Here is a 27,133-nt window from a genome sequence, read left to right on the forward strand (position 1 = left end):
TCTTTACTATCTTTTTTATTATTCCTAAGTACAATTTTTTCATCGCTTTTAAAAATGGATTTTAAAAATATGCGCATTATACATAGGAATACAAAAAAGAATAAATAACCCAAAATTTTAACAAAACCAGCTCCAAATTCGTACATGCATAAGTAGCGTACTAGGAAAAATATTAAATAAGAATTTTTGCCATTTAAAAAATATTTGTTTCATAAAAAAATATAGATTGAAGAAAAACTTTTACAAAAATTATGTATGGGCTCCCTGTGTTGGGATTCGACCAATCACAGCAAAGAAGAATCTCTCCCGCCAAAAACACCAAAGGAGTCCATGAGATGAGTCGACAACCAGAAGAAAGATTCCTCACTTTAAACGTGTTTTTCCCCCTTTTTTATACCTCAAAGTAGACCAAAACTATATCCAGAACAATGTATATAAAACAGGTAAGCGATTTGAGGTATTTTTAGTTTCTTTTACTTAATTTTTAAGCATTTTATTCCATGCAAAGTCGGTTGACTTTTCCAAAAAAATGAAGTCATTATTTGAAACTCAAAGAGGCTAATTTGTATTTTATTATGAGTACAATTTGTTATGTTTTAGTTAAATTGCCATCCCTTCAATTAAAATGCATTGAAATTATTTTTGAAATTTGAATTCGTGCGATATTTTTTGCTTGAGTATCAGTCTTATAACGTTTTTTTTAGATTCTTCAGAAAAGAAGTTCTCCTCTTCTTTTCTACAAATCCAATCAAAACTTTCCAAAATAGTCGAATTTGATCTTCGGGAACATTCAAAATATCATTTAGAGGAAACCTTAACGGATAATTTGATTGTAAACAACGGTTGTTTCGAGTTTTTCATTCAAAAATGACACTCAAACTTAGAGTACATTGATTATCTTCTAATGCTGTCATTATTTGATAAAATCTGAATTTCGATGAGGAAGTTAGCATTTGCAAAAAAAGTGGGTTTTTTAGAATGTTAGTTCCTATAATAAACTTTGGTTCTCGTATATGTTCTAATAGAATTATTCTTATTGACATTTTCTTGATATCATTTTATAGCTTTTTCAACACCCCCCCCCCCCCCCCCCCCCTCCACTACCATCTCGATGAAGTGGGAATATTTTCTAAGTTCAATCAACAGGATCCTTTTTGATCTAGCTTTGGTACATAAAATATATGATAAACAAAAGAGGTTTGTACCCAAGCTAGACCAGAATGCACCTTGTTACTTATCCCCAGCCTAGCTTTGATCAGCACCTTATGAGTCATGATGAACGAAAAAACTTGTACCCAAGTTGGACCAGAAGGCACCACTTTTCTAATCCCAGGTCTAGCTTTGATGAACACCATATAAGGCATTATGAGCAAAATATGTTTCTACCCAAGCTAGACCAGAATGCACTTTGTTCCCTATCTCAGGCTTAGTTTTGATCAAAACCATATAAACATGATAATCTTGGTGAGAATAGTCTTCAAAAACACTGTTGCTATGGGTGACCAAAGTTTTTACAATCTAAACACAGAGGAAATGCACCAGTAAAGTAGGATCCCACTAGTATGAATGGAGCCTATGTGTCGAGTCCAAGTGCAACAAACACATTTCATCCTGAAAAAAATTCTGACCTGTACTGTAGTTATCTTGAGACTAATGAGCTTTGGAATGTGGGGGAGCTTTCCTTCAAATTGAAACCGATCCGTCCAAGTGGTCAGTTTTCAGTTATTAGAATTCACCTTTTCGGTGCTAGCCGTCACATGGTATGGATTGTGTTACAGGTCACCAAAAATTTCGAACATCGTTCTCAGATTCCCATACAAATTCACTGAGTTTAAAGAGAAAATTTAGATAGATTTCTTTAGTTGGCTCTCTTAACAGCAATAAGAAATGCTTCAATCAAGCTAGAAAAATGATATTTTACTTGTATTTAGAGAACTAACTAAACAAACCAAGTAAATAGTTCATTTAAAGTCAGTACATTTGTACAGAAATCCAAAAACAATGTCCGAACTTCTTGGTGACCGTAACACAATCCAACACAATTTATACCACGTGATGGCTAGCGCCGAAAAGGTGAATTGGTTCGTGCCATATTGGTTTATTTCTAAGAACCGACATAGGCCGATCATTTGGACTTAATAGAAAACTCCCTTAATAAGGTTATGTTTTTTTAATTGCAATCCAGGTGATCATCCAAGGGTTCAGAAGTTACCGAGACCAGACCATCATTGAACCATTTAGTGCCAAGCACAATGTTATAGGTAAGTCACAACAGACCTCATATCATATTAGCATGTAACTATGACGATATCTTTCATTGGATGGGTCTCTTGATTATATCACAATGCTTTAGAACAGTATTTATTAAAAGGAAATATTATTATCAAGGAGGCTGGAAATTTTTTTTGTGACTTTACATACACTCACAATTATGAACTAAAAAAATGATATGGCTATAATATGACAGCAAGTAAACTAGGAAAGCCAAAGACCATAAGCCAAAGATCACAATGAACATGAAAAAATGATGTAAGAGGTTACTATGACAACATCAGAACCCTTGTTATGCCATTAAAAACTTGGGAACCAAACGGTGATTTTTTTAAAAACTGGAGTATTTAAACTATGTATTGTAATCTCCTATTTAATGAAAAAATATATAATTCTATAAGAGGGTATTCGTAAAAATCATTCAAATTTGTTTGGAATAGTTCCCTCTTACAGAAACGTTTTTGAAGAAATTTCACCATACAGTTTTTGAGTTTTCTCAGTTTCAATATTATAATTTTTGAGGAAATATTTTTTCTTTTGCAAATTCATTTTGCAATGCCTATGTCATTGGCTCTAGAGCATGCATGCACTCAAGAAAAGACCGTTTCAAACCTCCTTAAAATCCAATGTTTATTTCCTATTCATTTTTAGTGGGTCGAAATGGATCTGGAAAAAGTAACTTTTTCTTTGGTAAGTAATTAGAATAAAGGTATTTGGTCTTACTTAACAGTAATGTATTGTAAAAGGTCTATTGCTTGATTCCCTGTGATCTCACCAAAATGCACCAAAAATACTTGTTGTACAGGGCTTAAAAAAATGGTGGGCCAAAATTAGAGCTTGTCTGGTCAAATCTTTCCCTTGCCAGCCATTTTGACCAGTAAAGTTGAGCAAGAAACATGATATGACCAAATTAGAATTAATTTGGGTTGTGATGATGACAGGCGACTGACACCAGCCATTATTTTAAGCCTACGTAGATGTTTCTGAGTTTTAGGAGATGAAATTAGTATATGTAATAGGACTCCATGCTGTCCAATTAAGAAATAATTGGACGAGGAAAATTCTGAGGACTGACAAATTTGGATGAGGCCGTAGGCTGAGTCCAATTTGGCAGTCAGAGGAATTTTTGGAGTCTAATTATTTCTTGATTGGGGAGCATGAAATCCCATTACCTATTAATCATATAGCTGCCTAATTAATCCCATATCAACAAGACCTGTCCAATTAAGAAAATGATTAGATAGTTACCTATATGGGATTAATGAGAAGCTGTATAATTAACTTTTAAACCCACTAGCAAAACCTTGCTAGTAAGTTTTGTTCTCACTAGCAAAATTTTAAAGTTACTAGCAATCGATCGTCAGAAATAACAAATGTTACTTGATGCGGGTTCTAAACTTTTCAGTCCTTTCCATTTCTTCTTACTTGCTAATCACAAAATTTCACTTGCATTTTGCAACTGAGCATTAGTTTTGTGCCCTGACTTTGCCTGGTTCACGGAAGCCTAAAACACACACTATTTTTTTCATGGTCTTAATTATCTTTTTTTGTTTCAGCAATCCAGTTTGTACTGAGTGCAGATGAGTTCAGTAACCTCAGGCAGGAAGAACGTCAAGCCCTGCTACATGTAAGCTATGAGATATGGAGGTTGTTATAAAAACATGGTTTGGTACATGTTATAAGTGATTTGTGGCATGGTATAATCTTTTTGTCTAAATCTTTCTTGTTTTCCAGGAAGGGACAGGACCAAGAGTTGTGTCTGCGTATGTTGAAATCATATTTGATAACAGTGATAATCGGCTTCCTGTAAGTACTGCATTATCATTTTAGTCCTTTTGCAGTCAGCCCAGAGTTTGTTTCAGGGTTTCTGGGATCTATGAGCTAGCTGTACCCTGACTTAGATCAGCTCAGAGGTTGTTTCAAGGTTTGATCTCTGAGTTATCCATGCCCTGACTTCGATCAGCCCAGGGGTTGTTTCAGGGTTTTATCTGTGAGTTAGCCATGCCCTGACTTAGATCAGCCCAGAGGTTGTTTCAGGGTTCGATCTGTGAGTTAGCCATGCCCTGACTTAGATCAGCCCAGAGGTTGTTTCAGGGTTCTATCTGTGAGTTAGCCATGCCCTGACTTAGATCAGCCCAGAGGTTGTTTCAGGGTATGTGAGTTAGCCATGCCCTGACTTAGATCAGCCAGGTTTCAGGGTTCTATCTGTGAGTTAGCAAAGCCCTGACTTAGATCAACCCAAAAGTTATTGCAGGGCTCTATATGTGAGTTAGCCATGCCCTGACCTATATCAGCCCAGAAACTGTCTTGGGATTGGATGAAGTCTGCATACCAATGGCTTGCATTTATATGTTTACTTTGATGCGTATTGTTTTAGATTGAAAAGGAGGAAGTGTCTTTGAGGCGTGTCATTGGAGCCAAAAAAGACCAATATTTCCTGGACAAAAAAGTGGTGACAAAAACTGATGTGATGAACCTGCTGGAGAGTGCTGGGTTTTCTCGTAGTAATCCTTACTACATTGTTAAGCAAGGAAGGGTAAGATTCAATAGAGAACAACTATTTTTCCCCTTTCCAGTCAAACCAACTTTTCAATATTTAATTCCCTCTCAGACTAAGTGTTTCATGTAGCTCGACATATCATATTAGGAATGAGGGCAAAACAATTGTCATCTCACGGTACCTGATTTAGGGAGGGAGGGGTGGTGTTACCTGGTACCTACCATCTCTGGAAGTGAAATCTTAGATTTTGTCCCCAAATATCTCCAAAACTAAAAGCCAAATCACAGAAATGAATGGACTGTCTGTCTGCATGTATACTAAAAAACATATTTGTGCATAGAAATTGCCACTACGCACTCCCAGTATCAAGCATTTGAACAGGTCTCTGAGGGGGGAGGGGGTAGGTAGCAATACACACCACCTTGATTCATAAAATCAGGTCCCTATTTTAGACGATTGTTTCGACCTCGTCCCCTTACTTGTTTTGTTTGCTAAGTCAATCACATGTTCTTCAGTGGTATAATGATTTCGGCATCATAATCACTTTGTGTATTTCACGTGTTGACTTTAGGCCAAGTAAAAAAAAAGTTTCTCGTCCAGATTTCTATAAAAAAGAGAGTGGGCAGGGTTTAGGATAGTTTCACCTATGCATTGGTTCGCCTACTGCAGAAATTTTTTTCCTTTTCTACAGAATATTTATTGTCTCACCGTTCATAGATAGTTTTTGCAATGCATTTGACATGTAAGCAAACTTCAGTAGGCTAAACCAATGCATAAGCGAAACAATCGGATACCGTGGGCAGGCATATTTTTCGTTTAATCAAAATTATCTTTTTTTGACCCAATAAAGGGGACTGAGTACAATGCCAAAATAATGCCTGTTGCTCTTTGTTTGTTCAGATTCCTTCAATAACAAATAATAAAAAAAAAAGGCAGCCCCCCCCTCCCCCCCCAAAAAATAAAACGGGTGGGGACAAAAAAAATTTTTTTAATTGGACTTATAAATTGTAATTCTTACTAGTTTTTAGAACAGGGTTCGTTCTACTCCTTAAACTCCTTGAAAACTCCTTGAATTTAATTCACGTTTTCAAGGGCACTTGAAAAGCTCTTGAATTTAACGATTTTAGCAAAAGGCCTTGAAAACTCCTTGAATTTTTGCTTTGATCATTACTTGCATGGTTCTGAAATAGATCTAGTCAGAAAGATCGGCAAATCTGAAAGTCGGCCACCATGTAAAACCTTGGCATAGTTAGCTGAACATACTCCTTGAAAATTCTTTTTTGGGTCCTTGTATACTCCTTGAATAGTCATTGAATTTTAAATGGTTACCTCAGAACGAACCCTGTTGGAATTAGTTTTTGTTGTCGTGTTGGGGAATGAAGTCATGATTAATTCAACCTGTGTATGTCTCATCAGATTAACCAGTTAGCAGTTGCTAAGGACAATGAAAGACTCAAATTACTAAGAGAAGTGGCAGGTACTAGAGTATACGATGAAAGGAAGGAAGAAAGCAAACATATTCTTAAAGATTCAGGTAAGCATTGGTGCTCCTTTAATGGTTTTACAAGTAAAATAATTATAATCAGATATTGTAGAAGGTAACAAAGGGGTGCTTACCATTTATCAAAAGAATTTTGAAATTTCAGTCACAATGATAAAGGTACAATCATTTTCTGAAAATTCCATTCCGAATTTGTGGATAACCTTTAGAGGTTGACCTGAATTTCTGACCGGAAGGATTTGAATGGAATTTCTCTTAAAATTTACTGAAATATCGGTTGCTGTTATTCACTCGCAATTGTAGTTGAGAAAAATCTGTCAGAAATTCTCTAGCCATTAAGCCTCAGTCATACTTACTAGATTGTTCTGCTTAATGGTAATACCCCAGGTAGACCAACAATGGAAAATCAGTAATAGTATGAGGCCGAGCAAAAAAATAAGTGTGTTTCCTGTTGCATGAGAAAAATAATTGGGGTCGGTAGGTCGGATTTTTTTTACTGATACAACAGTGGAAATGAGCTTACTGGGAACCCTGTGGTGCATTTGGGAATGAAAAAAATATTAGGGTCGGCAAAAATCGGCAAGAAAATTAGGGTCGGTCACGCAACAGGAAACAGACTATTTTTTTGTTTGGCCTTACCATTCCAAACCATAGTCACTTTGACCAATTTGTTTTGCTAATACAACACTGCCTCTCACTTCTGGTTTCTGTAATCAACATCCCATGCGAATAGAGTTGGTTGGGTCTGCCTCTTGTTTCCTGGGTTTTCGCATGGGTTCTAAGGTTGGGGGAGGGGAGGGGTCTCCGAGGTAAAAGTATGGCGTATGCTCTTCAGAAATTTGCAAAAATACCCCTAAGAGATACCTATTTTTAAAAGGGGGTGGCTGGACAATTTTTCACATCTAAGAGATACTAAGAAATTCTGAAATCCCAAATGTGAGATACCAAATTGCTGAATTTTATCCCCAAGACATATGACAAGCATACCCGATTTACCCCAAAGCCCACCTCCCCACCAGAGTTCACAGCTTTTTCTTACTCAAGGATTGATTGTTAGTGTGAATTCTAACCATGTGATTGGTGGAGATACAATTTCTTTTATTCATTTATTCACAGAAAACAAAAAAGAAAAGATAGAAGAATTACTCAAATATATTGAGGAAAGACTGGAGACACTAGAGGAGGAGAAAGAAGAGCTCAAAGCATATCAGAAATGGGACAAAGAGAGAAGGTACAGAAAGCATGCAGTTCATGTTTGCAATTTAACAAAATAGACATCAGTTTTTTATGTGTCTGTCCTCTTATTGACGATAAATTACATCATCACATTGTAAAAGTAGTGTGGATCCATGAGGCATAGAGGACCAACACATAAAAAACTGATGTCTAATTGTTTTTTACAGTAACAAAAACGATAAAAAATTCTCATTTTTAGAAATCAAAACAACCAACGGAAACTCACATTGCAGCGACTGGGATTCGAACCCAGAACCCCAATGGTGAGCAGCAAGCATTTTACCACCACGTGTTCCTAACTCCCAAGTATCAAAGTTTTGAGCTGAAGAATCCCAACAATTCCACTTGTTTTGTTTTCTTTAGGTGCTTAGAATACACAATACATGACAAAGAACTGAGAGATACAAGAGAAAAACTTGAGGAGGTAAGTGAATTGCATCTACTGCAAATTTTGATTAAGGCTTTTAACAAATTATACAGGATTTCATTTATTCCAGTTCACCTTTTGTTTGAACATGGACTGCTTGTTACCAAGGTGATTTTCGTTCCAGATAGCAAACTGGTACTTTGTAGTTGATATTAGGTTTTGGTGTCACACATACATACTACTACATATGATGCTCAACTCCACAGGCAGCCCAATCAGTATTAACTAAAATCATGTGCATTTGTGTTGTTAGTTGGAGAAAGTGAGGCAAGATGAATCAAACAGAGCTGGTGAGCTGCAGAAAGAAGCAACAAAAGCTAGTGAAAAAATAGAAGTAAGTTGATCTATATTGTACAGTGGTAAAAATAATGGTTGGTCATCACACAATTCCTGCCAAAATTAGAACTTTTCTTGTCAATCTTTGCCTTAATGGTAAGCATGTGTGGGTGGTTTAAATTGATAGTAAGCATGCATGGGTGTTCTTTAAAAAATCATCGACACTTCACCAACGCTTTACCAACGCTTTACCATTAATTGGCCGACTGTTGGTTGTGCATTGACCGTGCATCGACTGACAACAAAGCCCAAAGAAGCACCAGAACTGTCGACTGTGTGTTGGCCGATGGTTGGCCGATACACAGCCAATAGCTGGCCAATAGCTGGCCAATGCTCAGCCAACACACGGCCGATAGTCTGGCAACTGTCGAACAACAGTCGGGCATTAGTCGATCGACACGTGTCAGCTGGTCATAAAGTACACGATTACCGGCACTCGAGAAGTGTTCTGAAGCACACAGCTATGCGTTGTGCTTCTCATAACACCTCTTGTGTTTTACCAAACCCCGTGTGCTTTATCACTGCACACAGCACATGCGCACGTTTCCTATTTCTTCATAACCCTAGTAGAAACGAACAAATGAGGACGGTTTGGTCATTTTGACCCAAGGTATTTTTGACTGTAAATTGAAATTGTAATTTACCAAAGTCGAATGGACAAACTGGAAATTTTAACGCAATCAATCCACTAACATCTTATTGATTTAAAAAGGGAACGTTTTTTATCATTCTTCTATCTATTCCAGAAATATTCTCATGTGCTGAAGGAATTAAGTGAGAGGGAGACAATTATCAACACAGAAAAACACCAACTGGAAGAAGAGTGTCAAGAACACTTCAAACAGAGAACAAAACTGGAACTTGACATCAAAGATCTGGAAAACATTGCTTCTGACGACGCTACCACCAAGGTTGGTCAGAAACTTATAAAGGGATTTAAACATGTAATAGCCATAGATTTCTTTTTTACAATGTTCTGGAATATTCAACTTTTTTCTTAACAAATTTCTTCCCGGAGAATCACGTCATCACAAAGAGAAAAGAAATCGCTTTTATTTAAGTGTCTAGTTGTTCTGGTGCTTTCGCACTAATTGGGGACACTTTTTGCTCACACGCACTACCACTTCATTTCATATTCTATGCACACAATGCTCAACTCTCATGTTGATTTTTACGGAGGGAGGAAACCGGAGAACCCGGAGAAAACCCTCGTAGCATAGGAGAGAACAACACATCAAACAAACTCGATTCACATGTTGTGACCGGAGGGCTTGAACCAGCGACCTGACCCGTTGGAATAAAAAAATAAGGATAAAAATAAAGAAAAAAATAAAAGAATAAAAGGAAAAAAGGAAGGGATTGTAAAAATGTCTGCACATGCTCTAAATCATCCTACATGTAAATCCGTATGCAAATTAGTCAAAACATCTTGAATTGCCTGATAAATTGGAATTCACAAAATACCAAAACTTAGTGTCCATGCTTGAAACTTAAGGCTAAATTCTTAGAAAACGTTCTGAAATGCACACATTCGCAAACATCTTCCATGCTTGAAACTTAAGGCTAATACATATTGTGTTTGATAACTCAATATCTTCGTCTCACAAAAGTATACTCCCAGAATTTTTACAGTAGTATTCTTTGAGATTTCCTTTCTCACTCAAACTCTTCTAAATTTTAGAAAATGTGCTGAAATGCACACATTTGCAAACATTTTTCTCTAGTGTCTATACATATATTTGATGTGTGCCTTTTATATATAAATATTTGATATGTTTACAGGAACAATACAAACTGGAACTAGAAAGACTTCAGGTCACTATTGCTCAACAACAACAAGAATTGGATAACCTACTGCCAAGTTTTAATCAGTACAAAACAGAAGAAGAGACATGTGCCAACAGGTGAGATAGGCAGCACAAATAAATAGAGATTATTAGTTGGCTAAGCATCTGTACATAGAGGATATTACATGGGCGCGCGAAGATACGCATTTTTTTAGATTTTCAACACGAGAAGTTAAAATTCCTATCTCCAAGCGGCCATGCAATATTCTGTTTATTATATAAATTGTCAATAAAGTATGTTTTGGCTTTTTTAGGCAATTCTTTCCGTATTTTTGAATAGCCATCGCAATGGTGTTATTTTCACACATGAAGATATCAGTTTTTTTATATTTCATTGGTAGTTATGTAATAAAGCTGTGTATTTTTACAAATTACGGAGTATTTTGGCGAGTCTTTAGGAGCAGGCATAGCTCAGTTGGTTAGTGCACAGCCTTCAGAGCTAGAGGTCCATAGTTTGATCCTCAGGAACGCTACGTCTGTTTTGACTTCTCTCTGTTCTGTGTAGCTTTAATTAGCTTTAAATACCCGTAAAAAGGAGCACTGATAGTAAGAGGGGGTAGAGGGTGCACCTTCGAGCGCATTAATCATTTCATTAAACATGAGCCCTTGGCTTGGGAGATTTGGGCAACCACTCCCTGTGTTATTGAAATAAAATAAATCACCTTTTCTTTCATTCATTCATCAGTCTATACATCCATTAATCCCATCCCAAGTGTATCCATTCATCCATCTATCCATCCATCCGTCTGGCCTTTTATCCATCCATAAATCCCATCCCAACTATCCATTCATCCATTTATCCATCTATCCATCCATCCATCAGTCTGTCCTTTTATCTATCCATTAATCCCATCCCAACTATCCACCCGTACATCCATTAGTTTTCTATCATTCATCCATCCATCCATTAATCCCATCTATTTATTCAACCAATGACATCCTTGCCCTCCAGCTTGTCAACAGGTGTCCTATAGTTTATCTGTTGTTTATTGGTAGGATTACAATAGGTATTAAGTATTACTTACAATATTATAAATGTCACTTTTTTAGACTGGAAGCATGTGAAAGGAGAAGAACAGAACTCTATGCTAAACAGGGCAGGAAAAACCAATTTTCATCCAAAGAAGAACGAGATAAATGGATAAAAAAAGAGATGAGATCACTAAATAATGCTGTATCCAAGAAAGAGTCACAGGTATTAACAAATATAGATGATAAAAGCCTTGAATGTGTGGTTACAGAAAATTTCCATACCCCACCATGGAGGAAGTTTGAAAAAAGTTCCTGGAATTTCCTCTGGAATTTCCATATGACCCATACACCACCATGGAGGAAGTTTGAAAAAAGTTCCTTGAATTTCCTCCAGAATTTCCATATGACCCATACACCACCATGGAGGAAGTTTGAAAAAAGTTCCTTGAATTTCCTCCAGAATTTCCATATGACCCATACACCACCATGGAGGAAGTTTGAAAAAAGTTCCTTGAATTTCCTCTAGAATTTCCAATTTTCTTCCATACAAACAATATTTTGTTTTTCCCCTGACACAGTAAGTTTCCCCAGTCATATAAAAATGCATTACATACATTCCTGCATACAATATATCTGCTGAGAACAAGTTAGCTAACGAAATTGTACAATTTCTTGCAAAGTTTTTCATGGATATATGGTATGCACACTAGCGTATGCAGAGTTATACATTTTGCAATCATGACAAAATAGAGGTTTCGTGGATGTCAATCAGGGTGTTTCATGGCGTAGTCATGAAATGCGATGTCATCAAGGCTATCTTTGTCACAGGGTTCGTACACGTTTTCAAGGACACTTGAAAAACTCTTGAATTTTTGCTTTGATCATTACTTGCATGGTTCTGAAATAGATGTAGTCAGAAAGATCAGAAAATCTGAAAGTCAGCCATTTGCAACCACTGTGTAAAACCTTGGCATAGTTAGCTGAACATACTCCTTGAAAATTCATTTTTAGGTCCTTGTATACTCCTTGAATAGTCCTTGAATTTTAAGTGGTTACCTCAGCACGAATCCTGTAGTCAGGATGACAATTCTGCATCTGCTATTGGGAACTGCTGTGCAAAGCCTGGAAATATTATCTTTTTAGTGTTGATTTAGTACTAATAAAAGTATATTTTTTGAAATGTCTAGATTCAAGCATTGCAGGCTGAGATAGAAGATATGAGTTCTAAACTACGAAGACTTGAGAATGACATCAGGGTACGGTATATAACTGCAATACTCTAGTTTTGAGTTCTCTGTGGTCAGAGTTAGTCTCAATTTTGTGTAGAATTCAAATATTCAGGTGTTCCAGTGAAAGTCTGAGAAATTTCAGTCTTTGGTTGAAGTCATTGTGCATTCTTTACTTTACCATTGGTATTTGTGAATATTTAGACACTGATACGAGACTAACCCTGTGTAAATGAGTCTGTAATCAAGGAACACAGCAGAATTTTATGAATTTGAAAATAGTCTATTGAGCATTTATTTTTAATGAGGTGGGGAAATGGAAATTGAGGATGTGAGTAATGTTTCTTCAGGCAAATTTTTCTCAGAAAAAGATTCTGAGCTCCAGGTAGGATTCAAACCATTGAACTTCTGTTTGCTAATCAGATGCTCTTACCAACTGAGCTACTGGATTTCAAGGTGATGAGCAAGGTCTTGATGGTATTTAAGATGGTCACTTAAGATGAACGCAGTTCGACAACCTATAAGTAAAAATAGACCTAATCGGCTAACATGTTGCTATAAACGTTTCCACCCAATTCAAACCACATGGGAGTTGGTTTCAGAGTTGAATTCATAAAGACAATGTAACGTACATGGCAACACATTAGCCGATTATGTGTATTGATTGTGAAAGATCAGAGTAAAATTTGCTTGAAAAAACATGAATTCGCATATTTGGTAACTTTCAAAGTAACATGATTAAACACCTTAACACTTACATCTAAGGAATTGTTATATAAGTAGTATTATACATGTAGCTTACAATTTTCTATCATATGCATTAATGTTTAGGAAAGGACTGAGGATCTTGAACAGAGAAAAAGCAGTATTGAACAGAACAACAGAGAGTACTCAGAACTGAAAAGATCAAGAGATGAATTGACAAACAACAGAAAGTAAGTTGGCCCTTTCACACTAATTGGTGACACTTTTCGCTCACACACACTACCACTACATTCAATATTCTATGCACACAATGCTCAACTCGCATGTTGATTTTTACTGAGGGAGGAAACTTGAGAACCCGGAGAAAACCCTCGTAGCATAGGAGAGAACAACACATCAAACAAACTCAATTCACAAGTGGCAACCGCATGGCTCGAACCAGCGACCCGGCCCAGTGGACTCACAGCGGTGAAAGACGACGCGTTAGCCGCGAATGCCACCCATGCTACCCATATTCTTGGGGTGTATGTTACATTGTAGCTGCCATGTTGGTTGCTTGTTAATTTGCAGTTGCATTCCTCATTTATTTCTCTTGTTAGATCAACCAATATGGTGGCTGTTTCATTGCTATTCATATCTCAAGGGATTTTGAGTCATGTGGTTGCACTCCAAGAATAACAGTAATCATAATTGAGTGTTCCCAAATATCTATTCTAGGGAGTTATGGAGACAAGAGGCTGCAATAGAACAGACAATCAGTACAGCAAGAGAAGAACTGACTAAAGCTGAGCGTAACCTCAAAGCAACAGCAAGTAGGGTAAGTACACTATGGTATTCTATACTCCTATTTCAGACTGTGTCGTTCTATCAAATTGAGCTGATCCTTGCAGTATATGAAGCAACTTATGCAGCTGCAAATTGAAAGACTCAGAATTTGATACATTACCACTGCAGTACAAACATATATTTCATATATATATTCTCATAGGCATATGTGTCATTCTATTGAGATAAAGATTCTTTGTTTGAGTTGTATCCATAGTTCATATATACGATTGTCTTCTCATATGTAACCATTAAACAAAGAAATGATACTCTAGGGAATGACACATGGTCTGAAATGGGAAACATATGCCCACTATAAGATAGCAGCAGCAGCAACAACAATAATAGCAGCAAAGACAACAGCAACAGCAATGACAGTAGCAACAACAGCAACCACAACTTCAACTTTAGTGGCAGCAACCACAGCAGCAGCAACAACAGCAATGACAAGAGCAGCGACAACAGCAATGACGAGAGCAGCAGCAACAAATTTTTTTTGGGATTATGGCAATATAAATTACATTGAAGTAATTTTCCATTACCAGAACCTACGATATTAAAATTGCAGACATATAAAACTATTAACTAAAAAATATAGATAATTATAAACAAATAATAATGTAGATATTGATGTTAATGTTTCAGGGTATGACTAATGGTATTGAGACTGTCAAGAGAATCATGCAGGATAAAAACCTAGAAGGTGTTTATGGCCCTCTGATAGAGAACTTCACTTGTGATGAGAAATTCTTCACTGCTGTTGAAGTAACAGCAGGAAACAAGTAAGATTTATTGAACAGTATACTTTACATACCTGTGTACCAGGGGCCAGTTGCATGAAGAGTGGATGGCTAACACTATCTGACTGATTAATTTCAATGCTAACTTTATTCTACATTGTAGGCTGTTTCATATCATCGTTGACTCTGACAAGACAGCAGCTCAGATTCTATCCACCATGAACCGTCAGAAGATGCCAGGAGAAGTGACATTTATGCCACTGAACAAGCTGAAGTTTAGACCTACTGGTTTCCCTAAATCAGATGTAAGTTTGTGCTCCCTAGATTAATACTTAGTTGTCCTTTATTCTAAACACAATCTAGATCTACTTGTAGTCTAAACTGTAGAAAACATTGGTTCTCTACATCTGTTAATTCACTTCCTTGATGTATCAAAAACATTTAAAAGTACCAGCAGTAACAATGATGGCAGCCATGACAGGAGGGATAACAGTAGTCTTTCTCCCCTGGGAAACTGAATTATTTCTCGTGTAAATCAGATTAGACCAGATTCAATTGTTACTGCCTCCTGTCATGGCTGCCATCACGTGTAACAGTAGCTGCAGTAACGATGGCATCAACAACAACGATAGCAACAACAACCATAGCAACAACAACGATAGCAACAACAACCATAGCAGCAACAACCATAGCAGCAACAACCATAGCAGCAACAACCATAGCAGCAATAACCATAGCAGCAACAACCATAGCAGCAACAACCATAGCAGCAACAACCATAGCAGCAACAACCATAGCAGCAACAACCATAGCAGCAACAACCATAGCAGCAACAACCATAGCAGCAACAACCATAGCAGCAACAACCATAGCAGCAACAACCATAGCAGCAACAACCATAGCAGCAACAACCATAGCAGCAACAACCATAGCAGCAACAACCATAGCAGCAACAACCATAGCAGCAACAACCATAGCAGCAACAACCATAGCAGCAACAACCATAGCAGCAACAACCATAGCAGCAACAACCATAGCAGCAACAACCATAGCAGCAACAACCATAGCAGCAACAACCATAGCAGCAACAACCATAGCAGCAACAACCATAGCAGCAACAACCATAGCAGCAACAACCATAGCAGCAACAACCATAGCAGCAACAACCATAGCAGCAACAACCATAGCAGCAACAACCATAGCAGCAACAACCATAGCAGCAACAACCATAGCAGCAACAACCATAGCAGCAACAACCATAGCAGCAACAACCATAGCAGCAACAACCATAGCAGCAACAACGATAGCAACAACAACGATAGCAACAACAAGGATAGCAACAAAAACAAAAACAACATAAACAGCAGCAGCAGCAACAACAAGCTTAAAATAATGTCCGGTTATCTGTCAGTATCCAACCAGATTTGGAACTTGTCAGACCAAAGCATTGAGCCAGAAATGAGGTATGACTGAGCTAAAACAAATTTGGCTGGTGGTCGTGGCAACTGCCTTGACATTACCTAAAGCTCTGAACAACAACAACAACAACAAATGAAGGAAAAAAATAACAGCAGGGGCAACACTTTCTCAGTTATTCATACCTAGAAAATGTTGTCTTAAGCCCTGAACAGCGACAACAATGACAACAAGAACAAACAAAGAAAAAAATGACAGCAGTGGCAACACTTTCACAGTTATTCATAACTAGAAAATATTGTTTCATTAATTCCAGGATGTGATGCCGATGATCAATAAGCTAAAATACAATGAAGCCCTCAAACCAGCCATGGAACTGGCCTTTGGCAAGACATTGATCTGTAGGGACCTTGATGTGGCTGCTCAATTTGCTAAAAGTGAAAACCTGGACTGTATCACCCTTGAAGGTAAAGGCAAATCTCATGTATGAAGTACTAGAAGGTGTGTCCTTTACACCCTAACAGGAGCAGGCATAGCTCAGTTGTTTAGTGTGCGGCCTTCAGAGCTAGAGGTCCATCGTTCAATCCTCAGGAACTCCACGTCTGTTTCGACTTCTCTCTGTTCTGTGTATCTTTAATTAGCTTTAAATACCCTTAAAAAGGAGCACTGATAGTAAGAGGGGATAGAGGCCGCACCTTCAAGCGCATTTAACATGAGCCCTTGGCCTTTACCTTTTTTACCCTCACACTATCAGTGCTTCTTATTACAGGTATTTAAGAAGAGATAACTAGCTAAAAACTAGTGTGAGCTGCATTGGTGTTTCTAATGAAACAGTAATGATAAAAGGGTAAATTTTACACCTTGAAAAAAAAACTTACTGACATTTCGGACGCTAGTCCTTCGTCGGAGTAAAAGAGGGAACAGGCATTTAAGACTATTGCCTTATTCACCACAAGCAAAATAGTTTCTTTCTGATTTGAACAAGCTTAACCAACTCCTGAATGATATGTGTTTAAATAAACAATTGATTGATTGTTATTGATTTTTTCTGACCTGTCGATAGGTGATCAGGTAAGCAGGCGTGGTGCACTTACAGGAGGGTACTACGATACACGTAAGTCAAGACTGGATCTACAGAAAACAATCTGGGCCAATGGCAGAAAGGTGGAGGAAGAAGAAGGAAAGGTTCACACTATTAAAGCACAGCTAGAAGGTATGGTTCATCAAAAAGATTTTGGACCGGTATTCATTTTAAGCTGTGCACAAGTTCTTTACATTCATACAAAGACTGATTTATCATATAATTATCCATAAAATACCTATATTTCTCATTTTCGAAAAACTGTTATTTTCACATGTGAAAATATCGTTGCCATGTTATTGGCTTATAAATAAATACTTTTTTATAATAATAAAAAGCTTTTTAAGCTGATTTTATGGATAATTATATAATAAACAGAATATTACAAGGGCGCTTGGAGATACTTATCTTCTCATTTTGAAAATCTCACTCGTTCGCTACACTCACTCGTGAGAGATCTTTTCAACACTTGAAGATGAATTTTCGTATCCCCGCGTGCCCACATAAATATCCTCTATTTATCATGCAGCTAATCATTGTCTAACCATGATATTTGTTGCTAGCCATTGACAGTGAGATTACAAAAACTCTTGGGAAATTACAAAAAGCAGAAACAAGACAAGTACAACTAAGGTAAATTATAAAATAACTGTTTATAAATCTGGCATTCTGGTTGGTTGGGAGTGTGTGCTTTATGAGAGCACACAGCAGCGCCATTTCATAAAACAGATAAAAAACTTGCTTGCTGTGCTGTGTGGAGTTAATAAGCACTTGGGTATTGGCAGGACACTCAAGAAGTGTTGAGAAATACTCTACTTTGTGTCATGCTTCTCCTAACACTTCTCATGTTCTACCTATCCCCTGCTTTGTAACTGCACACAGCACATATGCACATTTTCTATTTCTTCAACATAATAGAAGTGTTGGTAATACACTGTCATCAAGACAAAAGGTCCAGTGCTTGACATAAAGGCGTCCACTATGGATAGTGAAGATTAGGACTCACTAGTCCATAGTATGTTGGGATGTTTGGATTAAAAATTATCTGGGCTACTCAATCAATAGACTTTCTTCCTGATTGCATAGTATATTGAATAATTAGTGTTGAGCACTGAGGTTCAAGACCCAATCTACTTGATTGAATATATCAGACAAGGGGGACTGAGACTTTAGCAGATATTTGTTTGATAAGTGGGGGAGCAGTTATAGCTCTCTCTCCAGCCTTTCCCGTGGTCACTGTGGTTGGTCATCTTACCCTACTCTGACTAATAATGCTATTGTTTGATTGTAGAGAGACATATGATAAGCAGAAGTTAGATGTACGAGCACTAAACCAGAACAAAGAAACCATACAACAAACCCTACAGGCCAGGGTATGGATAACATCATAGTTAAAATTAATAGATTAAAATAATACACCTTTTCATGTATTTCATAAGGAGGTTGCTTATAGTTGGGGGGGGATGCTTATAGTCAGGGGGGCTGCTTATAGTCAGGGGGCTGCTTATAGTCAGGGGGCTGCTTATAGTCAGGGGGGTTGCTTATAGTCAGGGGGATGCTTATAGTCAGGGGGGGCTGCTTATAAGTCAAAGGGGCTGCTTGTTGGGGGGGGGGGGAATCTTTTCTTTTTACAGGAACTCAAACTAAAACCAAAAAGATATTTCATTTTCTTAAAAATGGACCCTCCCAACTCTACTATCCCTGTGAAGAAAAATTGAAAGAGGATGCACAATTTCAAGATGCTGTGTGTCCTGGAGGCGGGGACCACTTGATTCAAAACCTAGTAGTCAGTGAAGCATTAGTCAAACCATTGCTATTTCTTATTTGAAAATAATGAGTTTTAATTGTATTTTTGTATCAACAGGAAAACAAGCTCACAAGTATACAGACTGACCTGACGGCAATGAATAACACATTAAAGTCTTGGAACGATGAACTGGGTACAGAACTACTGTCACAGCTAACAACACAAGATCAAAATGAGGTAAAGAACACATATCATCAATCAGCACCTCAGCCTCCAATAAATCAATCAGTCTGTCAGTCACAATTAATCAGTCTGTCAGTCACAATCAATCAGTCTGTCAGTCAAAATCAATCAGTCTGTCAGTCACAATCAATCAGTCTGTCAGTCAAAATCAATCAGTCTGTCAGTCAAAATCAATCAGTCTGTCAGTCACAATCAATCAGTCTGTCAGTCAAAATCAATCAGTCTGTCAGTCACAATCAATCAGTCTGTCAGTCACAATCAATAGGTCTGTCAGTCACAATCAATCAGTCTGTCAGTCACAATCAATCAGTCTGTCAGTCACAATCAGTCAGTCCTTCATTTATCAATCAATCAGTCTGTCAGTCATCAATCAGGCTGACAGCCACCAATCAGTCTGACGGTCATCAATCAGTCTGGCAGTCAGCAATCAGTCTGTCAGTGTATAAGTGGATCATTCACTCATTGCTGTATTGGTCATGCCTTTATTGATCTACAATAATGAATAGCACTGTGTTTGTTACTTAAAATAATGATTGTTTGCTTTTGGGATGCCATTGGTGAGAAGTAGATGAAAGGTGGAAGGTTTAGGGACTTATTAGGTGGGAACGAGTGATATGAAGTGGACATAAGGCAAGAGCTATGCATTGTATGAATTATTTTAAAACTATCTGCTTAAATTACCTCAAGGTTGACAGACTAAATCAAGAAATTAATGAACTGCAAGAAAGAGTTCGAGTTGCCGTAGGCAGAGGAACAGAGGTAAGTATTTTGCATAAGTGGGATGGGAAACATACGTTGCTGACTTAAAGCACTGCTGCAGGTAAACATTATATAGCATTTCCCACTCAAAAAAAAAAAAAAACTGAAAAACTTGTGGCATGGCCAGCACCTTGTCATTTACATTTTGGTTTGGATCTGATTGCAAAATTCTTAAGAAATTTTAACTGCACCTTAATGGTTTAATTTGATGACGTGGTGGCCATCTTGAATCGCAAGGTATTGTGGGTTACCCTGCAGGGGAGGAGCAAGACAAAACAAAGATGCTGAAATGACAATTATTTGAGAAATTTCCTTAGTTGTGGAACTGTTCATTTTTTAAAAAATTTATCTCTTGTCAAATTAATTGTTATGAACTGTAAATGTCAATCAACACCATTATTGTAACAAAGCTTTGTCTATTTGCCCCTGGATGACGCACAATGCCTTGTGATCAAGATCACCTGGAAGTAAATATCAGACTTAAGAGAAAAAAGTTCTATGGATTTATCTTGAGTGTTGTTTTTAGTTGGATGCACGTAAAAGTGAACTTGAAAACCAGCTGAATAACAATCTGATAAGACGTAGAAACGAACTGGTTCAGGCAATGGAAGAGATCTCACTAGAAAACAAGAACCAAATATTGGAGACACATCAAGCTGATCTGAAGTCTGTGTCTAAAGCTATCAAGAAAGCTAGGGAAAGACTTAAAGGTAGAGATCTTCATCATCATCACCATCATTATCATTCAAAACATAACTGCAATGCATCAACTTCATGGTATCATTATCTTCATTCATCATCTCTGTCTTCCAACTTATTGCCACTACCATTATCATCTTCATCATCAGTAGGGGATTGTCTCCCAGTTCCACAGCCTATCTCTGTCTGGAGGCATAACACTAATGTACTAACAAATCACTCATGATTGTAAGCTGCTAATAGCGGCTTAATATGAAGCCTGTAAAGTCCTCCACTGGTCATAAATGTAAAGCGCATTGAGACATTGTATAAATGCGCTTTATAAGAACCTCCCATTATTGTTATCATCATCATCATCATCAACACCATTCTCATTTATACTGTTGTCAAGTATGTCAAGATTTGACCATAGAGCTTCCCCTTCTGTTTAAATATCATGACACCACCATCATTATCATCATCACCATCATCACCATCATCATCATCAAAAACACCATTCTCATTTATACTGTTGTCAAGTATGTCAAGATTTGACCATAGAGCTTCCCCTTCTGTTTAAATATCATGACACCACCATCATTATCATCATCACCATCATCATCATCAAAAACACCATTCTCATTTATACTGTTGTCAAGTATGTCAAGATTTGACCAAAGAGCTTCCCCGTCCTGTTTAAATATCATGACACTACCATCATTATCATCATCACCATCATCATCATCAAAAACACCATTCTCATTTATACTGTTGTCAAGTATGTCAAGATTTGACCAAAGAGCTTCCCCGTCCTGTTTAAATATTATCGCCATCACCACCACCACTGGTCACCATCATCATCATCATCATCATCATCCTAATGTCTTCAAAACGATCATCATCATTCATTATAATAAATAAAATAATTGAAATGTCTTTCTTATTATATCATTCTCACCTGTGTTAACCAGGTAGGGTACCTGTAATAGTAGGCTATCTGTTGATGTACTAATATATCTGTGTTTCCTGCTAGAACTGGAGGCAGAATCTGATGACCACAGAGAAAAGAAAACTAAAGCACAGTCTAAGCTAGAAGAATGGAAGGTATAAATGACTTCCTTTATTAATATGGCATTTGAACTTGATTTCACAATAACATCAATGCAAACAGTTCAACAAAACCAATCTTGTGAGGGATCATTTACAAAAACTGATAGAGATTATAGGTCTTGCATGGGAAGTCTTTCTTTCAAACGAAAATTGAACCTTAAAACACAACTATTCTTTGGCAATGTTGTATAGAACTTTACGCACAAGCATTCCACTGTTTGGTGCAATAGCTTTTGTGTGTGACAGGGCAGAAAAACACAAAGCCCTCTACTTTCACGATTTTTTTATTTAACTGAGTTTGATACTCCAAATTTTTAAGCGTTTCATTTGTGTCACTGCTGCTCGAAACTTGTGACGAAATTTTGTCAAATTAGAGTAAATCTACTACATGGCTTTTTATCTCAAATAGGCATTCAATAAAATTAATTTTGGTCGCATTTGATATTTTGCTATTTGGCTCCAAAAGAACGTGTATACAAAATATTGAGCCTTTAAAAATAAATAAAGCTGCCCTTATGGTGAAAGGCCAAAAACCGTTTTTCTGCCCTGTCTTTGTGTCTCCACGTAGAAGGAAAACTATTAATTTTTTTTAAATTTTTTTATAGAATGTAGAGCGTGCTCGTCTAGAAGCAATACAAGATGATGCTAAGGCATTAGAGAAGATTGCAAATAAACGAAGTCTTTTGATGAAAAAGGTAAGTTGGGATGCTAAATATTTTGGGATAAATAGTAAGCGCTTGTTTGTATGGGTTCATTTGTGGTGTGATGGACTCCAGTAGGGGTAAAATTTTTATATCTCATCGCTCTGGTCTCTCTCTTTAAGTGGATACCCTTCTAGAGGCCCCATAAATGACTTCACGGTAGAGATCAACCAGATTAGAACGTCAGTGTTTCTGTCGATTATCATTCATTCTTACCTGGAGGTTGGTACATTTTTTTTTTTTTTACTCACTAATGTTTTATCCGCATTTTGCTTTGTAGAAAGATGATTGCATGAAAAAGATTCGAGAATTAGGTTCATTACCAGCAGATGCTTTTGACAAGTTCCAGAAGACAAACCTTAAAGCAGTGAGTTAAATATCTATCTTCTTCTTTCTGCTCTTCTTCTCTTCCCCCCCTCCCCCCTCTCTCTCTCTCTTTCTCTCTCTCTTTTTCCTTCCATTTGTCTCTTCATTATCTCTCTCTGTTTCCTCTTTTATTACCCTCGTCTCTCTTCTTTATTCTCCCTCCCTCCCCAGCCCCCTACCCAGGGAATTTTGACTCATAACCAATCTTCCTCAACCGATCGACATGGACAGACAGACGGACAGTGACCAAGGGAAATAGAGGGGCTTGGCTCGCAGTCTATCTTCTCTACTTTTCCCATTTCCATTTCCATTCTCTCATCTCTTCATTATTCCTCTTTTCTCTTTTCTCACCTTTACTTTCCCATTTTTTCCCTTGCCTCTCTTCTCTACTTTTCCCATTTCCACTTCCATTCTCTCATCTCTTCATTATCCCTCTTCTCTCTTTTTCTAACCTTTTCTTTCCATTTTCTTTCTTTTGCCTCTCTTCTTTACTTTCCCCATTTCCTCTTACATTCTCTCTTCTCTTCATTATCCCTCTTCTCTCTTTTTCTCACTTTTTCTTCCCCTTGCCTCTCTTCTTTACTTTCCCCATTTCCTCTTCCATTCTCTCTTCTCTTCATTATTCCTCTTCCACCTCTCTATTCTTTCCGCTCTTTATTTTTGTCTTCCTCTCCCATTCTTCCCCACTTTCGATATCATAAATAGCATTGTATTTTAACAGCTATGGAAGAAACTCCACCACTGCAATGAAGAGCTCAAGAAATACAGTCATGTAAACAAGAAAGCCCTGGATCAGTTTGTGAACTTCTCTGAACAAAAAGAAAAACTAATGAAGAGAAAAGATGAACTGGACAACGGCTACCAGGTAAGAAATTCAACCCCCCTCCCCCAATCTAATTTGTAGGGCAGTACACTCACTTCTGGGGACTCTGGGTTTGATTTCTGAGCTTGTCATAACATTTGAGTAGAGTTTGTTGAGTATCTTCCTTCAAGGGTTTTCTATTGGTTCTCTGGTTTTCCTCCTTCCACAAAGTTAAATATGCATTTGTAAAATATTTGGGCCTGCAAAAAATGCTTCAGGCCAGGATGTAACAGACCATTTTTGAATTAGTCAAAGACTGCTGTGTTCCTTGATGACAGACTCGTTTATACAGGGTTAGCCACCCAACCGGCCGCATATTCCAACATTAAAGTGAAGAATGCACGACTTCAACAATACAAACTCTTTGAAATTACACGGACCTTCACTGGAATGCATGAATATTCAAACTAATTCCATACAAAATCATATTCTAGGCTAACCCTGATAATAGATTATTCGTAACTTCAGTACTGTGGTATTATGTAGCTTTACTGGCTGACCATTAACCTTTTAACTGACACTTTTATTTGCCTTGTAATATTAGGCTATTGTTGACTTGATGGAGGTTCTTGAACAACGAAAACACGAAGCTATTTTATTCACTTTTAAACAGGTATAGAAACATAGATGATGATACATGATGCTAATACAATGAAAATAGCTTTTGTAAAATTAGAGTTTGATAAGAAAAAGTATTATCTTACTGTTATTTATCCAGGTTTCTAAGTATTTCAGTGAAGTGTTTGAAAAACTTGTTCATCACGGCAAAGGAACCTTAGTAATGAAGACAGATCCAGGAGAAGCCACACAGGTACTGTGAAAAACAGTTATGATGATGATGATATGGATTAATTGATGGTGCTGATGTCAAGATGAAAATGAAGATGTGATGTCAAGATAATGGTGGGGATGGTAGTGATGATGATGAAGGCATGATTGATGATGAAGAAGGCATGATTGATGACATGATGTCAAAATGATGATGATGACGATAATCAGCATACTGAGATGCAAACAAAACGTATCGTCTTTTACTTGTCCTTAGGAGGAAGAAGATAGTCAAAGTCAAAGCCAAGGATCTCAGCGATCCGTCCCTTTGGTTGACCAGTTCACTGGTGTAGCCATCAAGGTAGGTGTGGCTCCTGACAGGAAACATTATTCATCCAATTACACAAGTTCTCAATATTGCATGAACTTGACACTGTTAAAGACTTTTGCTTGTTGGTTTATCCTGTGATTCAAGGGTTTTTCTTCATGTACTCTGGTTTTCTTCCATCATAAAAATCAATTTCTAAATTCCAATTCAGCCTTGCAAAGTGAGCCACAGGTTTGTTTGCCACTAGCTATTAAGTGCAACCCTCGTGAAACAAAGACGATTTAATGCTAGCCTTCGGCAGCCTAATCTTGTCCCTTTCTCATTACCCAATCATAACCCAATACTTTTTTCCACTTCATCAGGTATCATTTAGCGGCAAATCAGCTGAGACACGAGAAATGAACCAGTTGTCTGGTGGCCAAAAATCCCTGGTAGCTCTTGCTCTCATCTTCGCCATACAGAAGTGTGACCCAGCGCCATTTTATTTATTTGACGAGATAGATCAAGCACTTGATCCTCAGTTTAGGAAAGCTGTTGCAGGTAAGTTTTAGACTTCAAATTAAAGAATTTTTGCCTTCAGAAGTTAATCTTGCTTTTCAAAAGAGTGAGCAAGGACAAAATCCTTTCACAGGTAGCCGGAACGACATAAACACTTAAATGAATTGGGTAGTTTTTTTGGTATCTTGAGATAACACAAATTTGGCAACATGACATCCAACGTCAGAACAGAGCAGATTTTGTAAAACTTATTACTCACGGTACAAATGTGCTGGGACCCTAACAGTGCCGTGTCCAAGCATTTTTATTCACTAATAACTCCCCCCTCAAGCTGTGGCTGGCCCATCAGATGTTGTCACTTCCGTGCTGTGAGAGTGACGCACTGTAAGCATCTCACATTCCTAGGAAATCATTCCTAAAGTCATGAAGAGAAAAATTTACATGTGTTATATGCGGTAGACAAAGAACTCCCTCGTTCAGTCTGACTAGTTCTATTCTACTGAATAATATTCATTACTAAACTCGTTATCGGTAATTTTTTAGCAAAGGAAAAGGAGCTCGCTCCAAAAATCGCATTGTTCGAAATTGTTTCAAATATCAAATTTAAACTTCGAGTAATACTGACAGTGATATATTCTTGGCAAGCAAAACAGGTTTTGGATTTCTTTTGAGAGCATAGAGAAAATTGCAGCGTTTTTATTGGTTGCAACAGAATGTAACAGTACTATTGATTTCGTGGGATTCTACCAGCTCACTAGATACACCGTGAAAACACAGAAACAGCTGTCCACAGCTTCTAGTAGAGCTGGCTCATTTTATGCCACTTAAAGTTGCGAAAGGCCCATTGGCCCTTTTCTTCAGTCATTTCATACAAGGCTTGTAATTTACTTATATGATTCTTATATATGATGTTCTTATATGATTTCCAAGCCCATCCCACACGGCTTACCGCCTCATCTCTCAAGTACTATTGATGGTAAGTTTTCGTTTACTTGACGCAAACGATTTTCCTTTCCAGAGATGATTCGAAACTTGGCAAACAAAGCCCAATTCATTACTACAACATTTCGCCCAGAACTCTTGGATTCTGCTGATAAATTTTATGGAGTTAAGTTCCGTAACAAAGTCAGCCACATCGATGCAATCACTATAGAACAAGCTAAAGATTTTATTGAAGATGATGAACAGGGCAAGTAAAGGCTGCCTGGTGGACACAATTATTGACGAAATCCAGTTTACATGTTGTGGCATGTCAATGGTTGTGCAATATTTTGTAGGAGTCGGCAACCAAATGTTCCAAGTATTGCCACATGAAATTTTTTCATTGCAAAAGCGTCTGCTTCATGCAACGATCAAAATCATATGCACTCAGAATGGTTATCTTAGTAACTTTGCATTGCAGAATTTGCATGATATTGTCGGCCATGTTTCTTACACATTTAAGGACTGTTGACTTCATAACTGTATAAACAAATTTGGCCAACGTTTGGCTGCCAAGTATTAACATTATAACTTGTATTATCTGTTCTTGTTGTTTATAAACATTCAAATTTCTACATCACCTTGTTGGATATAAGGGCTTGTATTTTAAGGTATTCAATTCACGTATGTGCTTCTTTGGTAGGTTTTTAATGTACATCTTCCCTCATATATTACATTAAAACAACTTTTTGTCATTTGCCTATTCAACCCAAAGTTGTCTCTTTATTAGTTGGGTTGGTGTACTCAAATGTTTGTAAGGAAAGCCATTACTGCATATTTTTATAACCAAAGATGTTATCTTCTCTTCTCCATCAATATTTCTTCTGGTCATCAAGCTCTTATATGTGTAAAATAATTTATCTTTTCATTCAACAATCTTAATAAAAAAATCTTGTTTTAGTTTTTTCTTAATTTTGGTGTTAACTTTAAGAATCAGTGATGGCGTTGTGGCAGTGCACTCGATTGTCACCTCTGGGGTCTCTAGTTTAATTCCTAGACTCGGCATTAC

The 27,133-nt window shown here is 37.4% G+C and overlaps 1 protein-coding gene across 1 annotated transcript; it reads left to right on the plus strand.

Annotated features, from left to right (window-relative positions):
- Positions 1 to 314: 314 nt before the first annotated feature.
- On the plus strand, positions 315 to 27,024 carry LOC116301962 (structural maintenance of chromosomes protein 3). The gene is made up of 34 exons (XM_031711133.2): positions 315 to 443; positions 2,186 to 2,261; positions 2,923 to 2,961; positions 3,828 to 3,898; positions 4,006 to 4,077; positions 4,649 to 4,807; positions 6,188 to 6,305; positions 7,389 to 7,503; positions 7,872 to 7,932; positions 8,189 to 8,269; positions 9,018 to 9,182; positions 10,054 to 10,175; positions 11,169 to 11,313; positions 12,278 to 12,346; positions 13,148 to 13,251; positions 13,739 to 13,838; positions 14,492 to 14,628; positions 14,750 to 14,891; positions 16,319 to 16,469; positions 17,066 to 17,215; positions 17,647 to 17,716; positions 18,375 to 18,456; positions 18,948 to 19,067; positions 19,761 to 19,832; positions 20,359 to 20,542; positions 21,544 to 21,614; positions 22,226 to 22,315; positions 22,602 to 22,688; positions 23,409 to 23,552; positions 24,094 to 24,162; positions 24,268 to 24,360; positions 24,595 to 24,678; positions 25,008 to 25,185; positions 26,162 to 27,024. Exons 1-34 carry the CDS (start codon positions 429 to 431, stop codon positions 26,338 to 26,340), a joined length of 3,615 nt encoding a protein of 1,204 aa, XP_031566993.2. The 5' UTR covers positions 315 to 428; the 3' UTR covers positions 26,341 to 27,024.
- Positions 27,025 to 27,133: the final 109 nt, after the last annotated feature.

This window comes from Actinia tenebrosa, unplaced genomic scaffold (assembly GCF_029948245.1).
Source record: "Actinia tenebrosa isolate PJP-AT-01 unplaced genomic scaffold, QUT_ActTen_1.0 PGA_scaffold12__29_contigs__length_12842862, whole genome shotgun sequence".
Lineage (NCBI taxonomy): Eukaryota > Metazoa > Cnidaria > Anthozoa > Actiniaria > Actiniidae > Actinia > Actinia tenebrosa.

Coding starts and splice junctions, on each gene's coding strand:
- LOC116301962 (XM_031711133.2), top strand. Junction 21,615..22,225: donor CTAAGCTAGAAGAATGGAAG/GTATAAATGACT, acceptor ATTTTTTTATAG/AATGTAGAGCGTGCTCGTCT. Junction 24,163..24,267: donor TTTTATTCACTTTTAAACAG/GTATAGAAACAT, acceptor TTATTTATCCAG/GTTTCTAAGTATTTCAGTGA.